We start from the raw sequence: 11178 nt of genomic DNA on the forward strand, positions 1-11178 counted from the left end.
AGTGAAAAACTTATCTGACGAGCTCTGGCAAGGCCAAATTATTCTTTGCAAGGAAGAGGGTAGTTGAGATCAGACGCTTGAGCACATTCCTCCAGTGCTGGGTTTCTACATTAATAATGCACTGGTTTTCTGTGTCTATGTGTTTATTCAGCTTGGGCCCGGACTTGACCTCCATCCATTTGGAGTAGGCCATAAAATGGCCAGATGACTTTTCATGTTGCTTCAGAACATCAGCTGAGTTATGCCAGTAATTGTTTCTGAAAAGCGCAAGTAAATATAAAGGGAAGGGTAACCATCTTTCTGTATACAGTGCTATAAAATCCCTCCTGGCCAGAGGCAACATCCTGTTACCTATGAAGGTCTAAGAAGCTCAGCTAACCTGGCTGGCACCTGACCCAAAGTACCAATAAGGGAACAAGATACATTCAAATCTTGCCGGGGGCGGGGGAGGAAGGCTTTTGTTTGTGCTGTTTGTTTACGTTTGTTCTCTCTTGGGACTGAGAGAGGCCCGACAGAAATCCATCTTCTCCAACCCATCCTAATCCAAGTCTCCAATATTGCAACCGGTATGGGTAAGCCAGGCAAGGTGGATTAGTTTATCTTTTGTTTTATGTAAATTTTTCCCGTGTTAAGAGGGAGGTTTATTCCTGTTTTCTGTAACTTTAAGGTTTTGCCCAGAGGGGTATCCTCTGTGTTTTAAATCTGAATACCCTGTAAAGTATTTTCCATCCTGATTTTACAGAGGTGATTCTTTTACCTTTTCTTTAATTAAAATTCTTCTTTTAAGAACCTGATTGATTTTTCATTGTTCTTAAGATCCAAGGGTTTGGGTCTGTGTTCACCTGTACAAATTGGTGAGGATTATTATCAAGCCTTCCCCAGGAAAGGGGGTGTAGGGCTTGGGGGGATATTTTGGGGGAAGACATCTCCAAGTGGGCTCTTTCCCTGTGCTTTGTTTAAGACGCTTGGTGGTGGCAGCATACTGTTCAAGGACAAGGCAAAGTTTGTACCTTGGGGAAGTTTTTAACCTAAGCTGGTAAGAATAAGCTTAGGGGGTCTTTCATGCGGGTCCCTACATCTGTACCCTAGAGTTCAGAGTGGGGCAGGAACTCTGACAACAGCCCAGAATGAAGTTCACTTTTTTTGCAACAGCATTACACTGTTGATTCATATTTAGCTTGTGGTTCCCTCTGACCCCCAGATCCCTTTCCACAGGACTCCTTCCTAGGCAGCCATTTCCCATTTTGTATGTGTGCAACTGATTGTTCCTTCCTAAGTGGAGTACTTTGCATTTGTCCTTATTGAATTTAATCCTATTTACTTCAGACCATTTCTCCAATTTGTCCAGATCATTTTGAAATTTAATCCTATCCTCCAAAGCACTTGCAACCCCTACCAGCTTGCTATCATCTGCAAACTTTATAAGTGTACTCTCTATTCCATTATCCAAAACATTGATGAAGATATTGAACAGAACTGGACCCAGAACTGATCCCTGTGGGATCTCACTCGTTATGCCCTTCCAGAATGACTGTGAACCACTGATAACTGTCATCGCTGTGAACCATTGATAATTATCATCACTCTCCTTTATTCTGGAAAACTGGATGATTCTCCATTACTTTCCTCACATTTGCATTCCTTATCTTCAGCTACATCTTCTCATTCCTTAGTAATAGGACTTTCATCATTTATGCTTCATTTCTCAATTTCTTCTGCACTGGGACGATGGCTAATGCCCAGTCTATGTTGTTCTGTTTCTGATATTTTCCCATCAAATTTGCCCCTTGCTGTAAACTAGATTGTAACTGAGTTTTTTGCTTCCTATACTGAGCACCTGAAGGCTTCTTTGGGGGCATCTTTTATTTTCCATGAAGGAACACAGAGAATATTAGGGAGAGCAAAGGTCTATGTTCTGCAGTCTTAGAAAGTCATCAAACATTACATGTTAAGCATGGCAAAAGAAGTAACATACTTCTTTTTTATTGTTGCGTAGATAGGGGTTCGATAGATATCACAGGTGTCTCATTAAATATGTCCTGTATTAGTCGCTACTTACACTCTTCAACTCTTAAAACACGAGTACACTTTCACAATTACACAATAAAAAAAGGTTGACAGTATCGCTGCTGGGCTCTCACTTCACGTTGTTCTTATATCTCACAGACTGACTGGCAACTCCTGGTCCCTTAGCTACCCATGAGGGCCTGGCTGACAAGATTTTAGAAGGTTTGAGGAAAACATAGTTCTGAAGATGTTTGAAAGGTTCCACGAGATTCTACAAAGGTCCATAACATTCTAGGAGGTTAGGGAAAAATGAATCCACCTACGGAATACCTGAAACATTTTACTTCAAACATTCTACTTTATTTTCTGCTGATAACAACAAAAACAACACCGCAAGCCCAGCACCTCCCAAGCCCATCACCCCAGGTCATCTGCCCCTCAATCCAGCCCTACATGCACATTATATCGGGCAGCTCTCTTTCATTTGTAAACTTTATGAGCCAGCTACATTCCTGGTATTCTACTGACTTCACTGATGCTGCAGTGGGATATTCGGAAGCCTAAAAAAGTAACTGTCCAATGCAGTTCAGGAGCAGTGGTGAGCAGGGGGTGAGTAATCACTAGGACTGGTTTTATTGCTGACTCTGCCACCTGCTCCCTATGTAACCTTCACCTCAGTGTGCTTGTTCACCTCCACATCAACCAGATCTCATAGTGATATTGTGCTTGATGTTCAGAGGCTTCCTCAAATCAAAGGACTTCAAAGCACTGCAGGCTCATTACAGTTGTGTGTGTGCACAGGGCTGTATTATTTTAATAGTAGAATTTTTTCCTGGGATCAGATGCCCCCAAATTTTGGGTTAGGATTCAAGGGTTCTCACAACAATTTTTTTGGTGGCCACTGACAAACTTGTCTCTTTGTCCCTGCCTCCCTGAGCCCTTGACCGAGAGCCTACCCTGGGAACGTGGGTTGGGAACTCACTGGCTGCCTGTGGAGTCCCAGGCTCCCCGTGCCCCAGCCGGGTGGGAGCGGGAAACCTACCCAGGGGTGCGCCCCGGTGACTGAATGCCGCAGCTGCCTGCACTGACAAAAGGATGCTGAGCTAGTGTACATCAGTACAGTTCCATAGATGTCAGTGATATTCTGTGATATTCTGTTCAGGTTAGAAGAAATCCTAGTGAGGGTAAATTTTGCACTTTAGAATGCCCTAGCTTGAATAGACTTGCAATTAATCCCACAGCAATCTGACCACTGAAGAAGTGTTCCTTAACTCTGTCTGTGTTGTGCTTCTTCCTTTTCTTTATTAGCTGAAGTTTCTCACAAGACCCAGCGCTCTTGGCTACTCGTGGATGGAGATGCAGTAGCTGATGTTTCCCATTGATTTCATTGTATATTAGAGATGAGCTGCTGTAGGTGGAGATGCAGAGTATGCACAGAAAGATACACTCCTAATCAAGTTTTCTCTCACCCAGGTTGGGTAAAGTGCCTTCCTTCAATCTGAAGTTGATGGAACTGTCCTCCTTTACACTGGTTCATCATCTACCCATCAACTTTAAAATATATATTAGGGCTGTCGATTAATTGCAGTTAACTCACACGATTAACTCAAAAAAATTAATCGCAATTGAAAATTAATCATGATTAATCGCTGTTTTAATTGCACTATTAAGCCATAGAATACCAAGTGAAACTTATTAAATATTTTGGATGTTTTTCTATAAAGCCCTGGCTGGGATGATTTAATTGGGGATTGGTCCTGCTTTGAGCAGGGGGTTGGACTAGATGACCTCCTGAGGTCCCTTCCAACCCTGATATTCTATGATTCTATGATTCTACATTTCCAAATATATTGATTTCACTTAGAACGCAGAATACAAAGTGTACAGTGCTCACTTTATATTATAAGTTTTGATTACTATTTGCACTCTAAAAATGATACAGGAAAGTAGTTTTCGATTCACCTCATACAAGCCCTGTAGTGCCATCCCTTTATCGTGAAAATAGAACATACATATACAGATTTTTTTTTGTTACATAACTGCACACAAAAACAAAACAATGTAAAACTTTAGAGCCTACAAGTCTACTCAGTCCTGCTTCTTGTTCAGCCAATTGCTCAGACAAACAAGTTTATGTACATTTATGGGACATAATGCTGCCGGCTTATTATTTATAGTGTCACCTGAAAGTGAGAACAGGCGTTCACATGGCACTTTTTTAGCTAACATTACAAGGTATATACGTGCCAGATAGGCTAAACCTTCGTATGCCTCTTCATGCTTCAGCCCCCATTCCAGAGGACATGCTTCCATGCTGATGATGCTCATTAAAAAAATGATGTGTTAATTACATTTGTGACTGAACTCCTTGGGGGAGAATTGTATGTCTCCTGCTCTGTTTTACCCTCATTCTGCCATATAGTTCATGTTATAGCAGTCTCTGATGATGACCCAGCACATGTTGTTTGTTTTAAGAACACTTTCACTGCAGATTTGACAAACTCAGTGAAGGTACCAATGTGAGATTTCTATAGATAGCTACAGCACTCAATCCATAGATAGCTACAGCACTCTACCCAAGGTTTAAAAATTGGAAGTACCTTCCAAAATCTGAGAGGCATGAGGTGTGGAGCATGCTTTCAGAAGTCTTTAAACAGCAACACTACAATGCAGAAACTACAGAACCCGAACCTCCAATAAGAAACTCAACCTTCTGCTGGTGGCATCTGACTCAGATGATGAAAACGGACATGCGTCAGTCCGCACTGCTTTGGATCGTTATCGAGAATTGAAAAATACTAATTATTTTGGTTTTTTGCACTGCGAATATTTGTTAGATTTGTAATAAAAAATAAATATAAACTGAGCACTGTGCTTTTTGTATTCTGTGTTGTAATTGAAATCAATATTTGAAGATGTAGAAAACATCCAAAATATTTAAATATTATTCTATTATTAACAGCATGATTAACTGCATGATTTTTTTAATCGCTTGACAGCCCTAATATATATAAAAGGGAAATGCAAAGAATTTCAGAGACTGGGAATCATGAACTGAGCACTGGAGTGACATCTGAGACCTTGACATGCATTTTTAAAGTGAAGCTACTTTCAATACTGGAACATCTAATCCTAATCAAAATTTACTACTATTACAATAATACACCTCTTTGGCCATATAAAATTTAATGAATGATTGTGAAGTGCTTTGAAGTGCTTAGATCAGAGGAAGCCTGAGAAAATCCACCATGAAAGTTACAATTATACCTGTTTGACATGGAGGTAAATGGAGGCACATTCAGGTGAAGATCACACAGGGAGTGAGTGATTGGCAGGATCAGAAATAAACCCCAATAGTTGGGACTACTCATGCCAAACACTAACCTGTATCTCCTAAACCGTACTGGACACATATGTCATGGCTTCCAAATACATCACTAACTGGAGAGTAACTCTTACAGAGGCCCATTCTGGATTTTTGTTCTGTTGATTTTCTGGGGAACTTCTTGGGTGAAACATCTTCTAATCTAAGTGAGAACAATGATCAACCATCGAGAGTCTTCCAATGCACTTTAACTCCCTTTATTTGAAGATGTTGTCTCAGTGGTGGGTATTTACACTTGAGCAGATTTAAATTGTCTGGTACCAAAATTTTTCCCATTTGAATTCCATATTGAGATTTTTATTCCTATTCTGCAGATGAACAAGCTTGAAATGTACACACTTGTAATTCCTTAGGACCATTATTATCCTCTTGTACTGAGAAGGCAATGTTAAAGAGAGAACCTACCCTGTGCCTTGTTACACAAACCTGAAAGAATTTGTCTCCACTGCTTTATTTTGACCCATTAGAGAGATGTGATTCCAAGGAAAGACAAAGGACTACAAACGGGGCACTTGGTGACTTCATCCCAATGGGTGCTATGACTTTAAGCAAGTTTTTGATGCTTGAATTATATACTGAGGTTTCTAATGCTACCACACTCATGGAAAAGAGAAATTGACAGACCTGTAATTCCCTAGGAGAAGTATTATCCTCACATATAATGACAGTGAAAGTGGATCAAAACATTAGCCAGCTTTTTATTGTTGATGCTGAGATCCAAGGATGCAAACATTTTGTAACCAGACATGTTATTAACCTTGTCTTGTAACACAGTGCAACAGGGATTGTTACGAATTACACCTGAGGAGACACGCACACAAGTGCTACGAATTACACCTGGTAGGACACGCACACAAGTGCTGCGAATTATACCTGATAGGACACGCACACCAATGCTGCGAATTATACCTGATAGGACACGCACAGTTCGAATCTAGGCTGAGGCACAGAAATAAAGTCCACAACTGCAGAGTTCCGAAAAGACACTAAGTTTATTACGCTCGAGCGTGGTGCCCCCCTGCTAGCCAGGAGGGGACCCTGAATACAGATTATACAAAGGTTATATATTTTTTAGCAAAGCATGTTGCCCTCGTGCATCGGAAACCTTAGCCAATAAACAAACCCTTGTCTTATCTACCACCTATCCCTGCTTGGTGCATTCCTCGTGCTATACCAGTATGTTAATTACACAGCATGGTTCTAAAGCCATGCATCAGTAACTTTTATTATCAGGATGGGAGGCCTCACATCAAGGCCAAGAGACAGGGAGTTAGAGACTGACAAAAACCAGATACTGGGAATCAAGGCAGGCTGGAGACAAGGAGGAGGATTTTCACATGGATTCAGTATCTAAGGATTACTCCTTTTGGTGTATGATGTGCTGGCATTTAAACAATGGTGGGCCCCAAACCAAAATGGAGTCACATGTGCTAACTTTTCCTTAACAGGATCAACCTAGAGCTCAGCCTGTGGTAGGAAGAGTCAAAAGGATTCGGCTGTATTTTTGTTTCTGCAACTGACCCCCGTGTGACATTCACCTCAGTGTGTCTCTGTTTCTAGGCCGATCAAACAGAGAGAGTCAGGGTGTGAAGGCTGGAAGTCCTTCAGCGACCTCAGAACTCCAGAGTTCAAAGCCCCTCACAAACACTCACACATGCACAGGGTTGTCATCATCATCATCATCATGTTCCTATTACGCCTCTGGCATTTAGAGCAGTGACAAAGCTCCTTCACTCCTGTCTGCTTCTCGCAAGTCTTTCAGTGGTTCCCCAGCTTTGCCCCAGGTATTTCAGCTCAGCTTCCACAGCTCTTCACCATGTTGTTTTTGGTCGGCCTCTTTGTCACTTGCCTTCAGGTGTCCATCTTACTGCTACTCTGGTGATGGAATCAGTTTCCATCCAAAGCACATGGCTGATCCATCTCCAACACCTCCTGGCGATGATGGTGCGCAGATCCTCTTGGCTGCACTGTGTCAATAAATCTTGGTTTGCAAAAGGTTGTATTCTTGGAATATTAATAAATTGTTGTTGGGATTAGACACCTCTGCACTGAGTCATACAGTCACTTTAAACAAAATGGAGGCCAAGCTCTGGTGTCGTTAAGTTAACGAGGTCGTAACGTAAAGCCACACAATCTGGGTCTGTTTCATTTTCATTCGAATGTAATTTTGCATTTGGTTTTTTTTTAAAACATTTTTATTGGAAAATGAAGGTGCCCCCTTGGTGTCAATCAGCAGAGTTGCTTCAACTTCACAGAGGTCCAGGGCCTCATCATCAAAGGAAGACTCCTCCAACTCATTCCCTGGACATGGAACCCCCCCCTTGTGGATATCTGTTACACTCTAAACAGCATGCTGGTTCTGGCAGGAATGTTTTGTACAGCATGCCCTATGGCTGGTCAAAGTCAATGTCAAATCCCATCCCACAGCCATCTCCTCCTTCCTCAAGAATGTGTGATTTTCATCTCTCCTCCATTCCTTGCTGGGCTCCATCAGCTGCGTTGTCTCAGAAGACGTCCTTTTCTTGGCTGCTCCTGGATGGAGAGATCCTGACATAAAAGAGCACTGCTTCCTTTCGTTCTCCGCCATCCCGCTCCTTGACCCATGAGCAAATCTGATCTAGGCGTCCCTTTGAGACGGCATTGGTGACCCAAGTGGAGGTCCAATTGTAGGTCACCTTTTACTCACCATATGATGATATTGACCCATGGGCAGAGGGCCATCACGAAGGCCCATGCTCCACTTAAGTCCCTGTTAAGACCTAGTTGTAAGTTAAACATGGGACTAAAGTTGTCTATAGGCATGGTACCATCCCCCTGCCAAAGGGTGAATTTCAGGCTTAAGGTCCTGACAGGAAACACACTGGTGGCAATGGAATGATGCCCATTGACTTCAAAGGGAATTGGTTCTCACCCATTGGGAATGGAGGTGGTGAGAATGCAGAAAAATGGCTCCCTGCTTCCTGGCCAGTTTAGAATAAACTGCCCAATGTCCATAACCACAACCAGCATGAGTTGGAAGGCTCAAATTGGATTCCTTTCATGACAGCCAGTTGTACTACTGATGTCGCTCAGAATCACCTTGACATTCATTCTCATTGCAGCACCAATAAAGTCAGTCGAATGACATGAGAAATGTAGTTGGTCCATGCCATTTAAAGATGAAAGAAAGATGAAGAGCGCAATGTGCATGTCACGCCCTGTGAGGCTGAGATTAGCCCAATCATCACAACCCCTGAGGAAAACAGCTCCATCCAAAGGAGGATTTTGCAAGGCAATCAAGTTTGTTTGGTAACTAATTAGTACCGCCTCCACAAACGGCATCGCAGATCCTCCAGGCAGTCCTAGGAACTGTATAAAAGTGCTCACCACTCAGACCTCTTCTAAACACTTCTCCGGACTTCATCTCCTCGGTGAACTGGGTAAGTCCAATTCAACTCAATTGCTTTTGAACTCTATACATGTGACAGTAGGGGCTATTTCCATTTAAGATGGAATCTTTCATGTACTCACTGTGATATTTATTAGGGATTAGGGTGTTCTCTCATAATTATTTTGTGTAGTAATTCAGTTACAGGAGCTCGTGGACTCATGATTTTAAGCTAATAGGGGAATTTTAGGAGCAACGTGTGCAATTGGGAAACATATTTCTGATTAATTGGAAATAGATTTAGGGCATTGAAATCTTTTCAGTAACTTTAGAAAGTCATTTAGCCATTTTTCACTTAGCTGTATTAGGAAGAAACTTTCCCAGGTTAGTCCAGAAAGGGCCAAATCAGTGGTGTTTTACTTTCACCTGAAGCAGCTGTTACTTCTCACTATTGGAGACAGGAGAATGGATGAAGTTGACAAGTAGTGTGATCCAGCCTAGCAATTCCTATGTTCTTCTGAGCAGAAATACCCATTGAAGGTGCTTCTCCTCAGATGGTGTAATTTAGTGTTGCTCCATGAAAGTCAGTGGACCTGAATCCCAGCTGAGGAGCCTGTCCTTAGTGATTTGTTTGGAGAAAAGTAAAGTTTTCTCTTTATTCATCAGCAAATTTTGGTGACTTCCAAGGTTTGGAAAACCAGAGAACTACACTGTGAAACCAGACTCAACTGGTTTGCATGCAGAGGTTAAATCCTCCAATGACAGGAAGTGATTACCATGATCCCAGACATGTTCTCTTTGAGAAATCTCTAAAATGGACACAGAATCCCAGGTGCCCAGCACAGAAATAGTGACACTTGTTCCAGTCGGTGTTTTTCAGACGAAGCCATTGAGAGGGGCTCTAGGGGCTCGGTTGGGAGGGAAGTTTAGTGCGAGTGGACAGGAGGTGTAGAAAGAGGATATAGGAAGAAATACATGGCCATGAACACAGGGACTAAGGTCCCTCTTTCTTTCTCTCTTGAGCCACACTGAGCTTTGAAGCCTTTCTTCCACCAGCACTTCTACCTTCTCTTTACTTTAGTTCCTGTTGTGTGTTTCAGGTTTACCTCCTTCCCAGAAAGATGACTTTCTCAGGCCTCTGCTATCCAGAATGCGGGGTGGCCCGACCCAGTCCAGTCACTGGCAGCTGCAACGAGCCGTGCGTTAGGCAATGCCCTGACTCTGAAGTGGTGATCAGACCCTCACCAGTTGTCGTGACCCTCCCAGGACCAATTCTCAGCAATTTCCCTCAGCAGAGCGGAGTGGGAGCTGTAGGAGCACCTGTGGTCGGACCCGGTTTCGGGGGCTCATTCGGTTCGGGGGGATTGTACGGCTATGGAGGATTGTATGGTTTAGGGGGATATGGTGGTTATGGTGGCCGTTACGGTTATGGGGGATTGGGCGGTTATTGTTATGGGGGATTATATGGTTCTGGGGGATTAGGCGGTTACCTGGGTGGTTATGGTTCTGGGGGATTATGTGGTTCTGGGGTATCTTGCCATAGGTACCTCAGTGGAAGCTGTGGGCCATGCTAAACCCAGCAGGAACAGCCATGGATGAAGGAAGAACCAGGAATTGAACAGCAAGATACAGATTCACCCCTGACCTTTTGGGCATGGCTTTCAGAAGTGCTGTGCAAACATAGCTCCAGTTGAGCTCAGTGGGAGCTGTGTGTGCTCAGCACCTTGGTCTGATAGCCATGCTGCATTTCTAATGTTACGCTTTATGACTCTTTCAAGGCTTTGCCAGTGGAGTGCTGATTTTCGTATTCACATATAGACTCATTCTGAATTACACGCAGGCTGTTTATAGTAACTCCACAGTTTAAAGGAAATAGGGGCCTTAAGACAGGCATCAGTTACATTTATTATCATTTTAAGTCCCTTGAGCGTGGAAAAAAGTGACCTTGCTCTGAAGCAGAATTAGACCCTGTCTGTTCTGTCCTTTCCATCAATACGTATCTTTAGTGTTTCGCTTTCACCTTCTCTGCGGTAGACATTTAATTGAGAAGCTGTGTAGTCCTCTGCTTCTGTTTTGCTTTGTCTCACTTCCCACTGACTGGGGTAATAAAAGTAACTAAAAATGGTTGCGAAGGGAACTTGTTTGTCCACCTCTGCAGCTGCAACAACAAAAAAGCACATCTTGTGTGAAATACATCCCATTTAGGTGGGTTTTCGGTTGCAGCCCTTCTTGAAAAACTGAAAATACTTTCTTTCTGTTCATGTATTTTTCCTGTAACTGTGTACTGCCAATGTCACTCACATTAAAAACGCTGATGCATCGTTATATCCGTCTTCTGGTTCTCCTTGTTCCTCCCTCCTTCTTTAAACATTGCCCTGGGCAAAATTCATCCCTGAAGAGCCAGCAGCATCAGGCACTT

At 42.8% G+C, this 11178-nt stretch overlaps 1 protein-coding gene across 1 annotated transcript; it reads left to right on the forward strand.

Annotated features, from left to right (window-relative positions):
• Nucleotides 1-2586: 2586 nt before the first annotated feature.
• Nucleotides 2587-10333, forward strand: LOC122461554 (claw keratin-like). Its single transcript, XM_043521574.1, has 2 exons — nucleotides 2587-2616; nucleotides 9860-10333. Exons 1-2 carry the CDS (start codon nucleotides 2587-2589, stop codon nucleotides 10331-10333), a joined length of 504 nt encoding a protein of 167 aa, XP_043377509.1.
• The last annotated feature ends 845 nt before the right edge of the window (nucleotides 10334-11178 follow it).

The sequence above is a fragment of the Chelonia mydas genome, chromosome 1 (assembly GCF_015237465.2).
Source record: "Chelonia mydas isolate rCheMyd1 chromosome 1, rCheMyd1.pri.v2, whole genome shotgun sequence".
Lineage (NCBI taxonomy): Eukaryota > Metazoa > Chordata > Testudines > Cheloniidae > Chelonia > Chelonia mydas.

Coding starts and splice junctions, on each gene's coding strand:
- LOC122461554 (XM_043521574.1), top strand. CDS start 2,587: ATGCAGTTCAGGAGCAGTGGTGAGCAGGGG. Junction 2,617..9,859: donor GGAGCAGTGGTGAGCAGGGG/GTGAGTAATCAC, acceptor TGTGTGTTTCAG/GTTTACCTCCTTCCCAGAAA.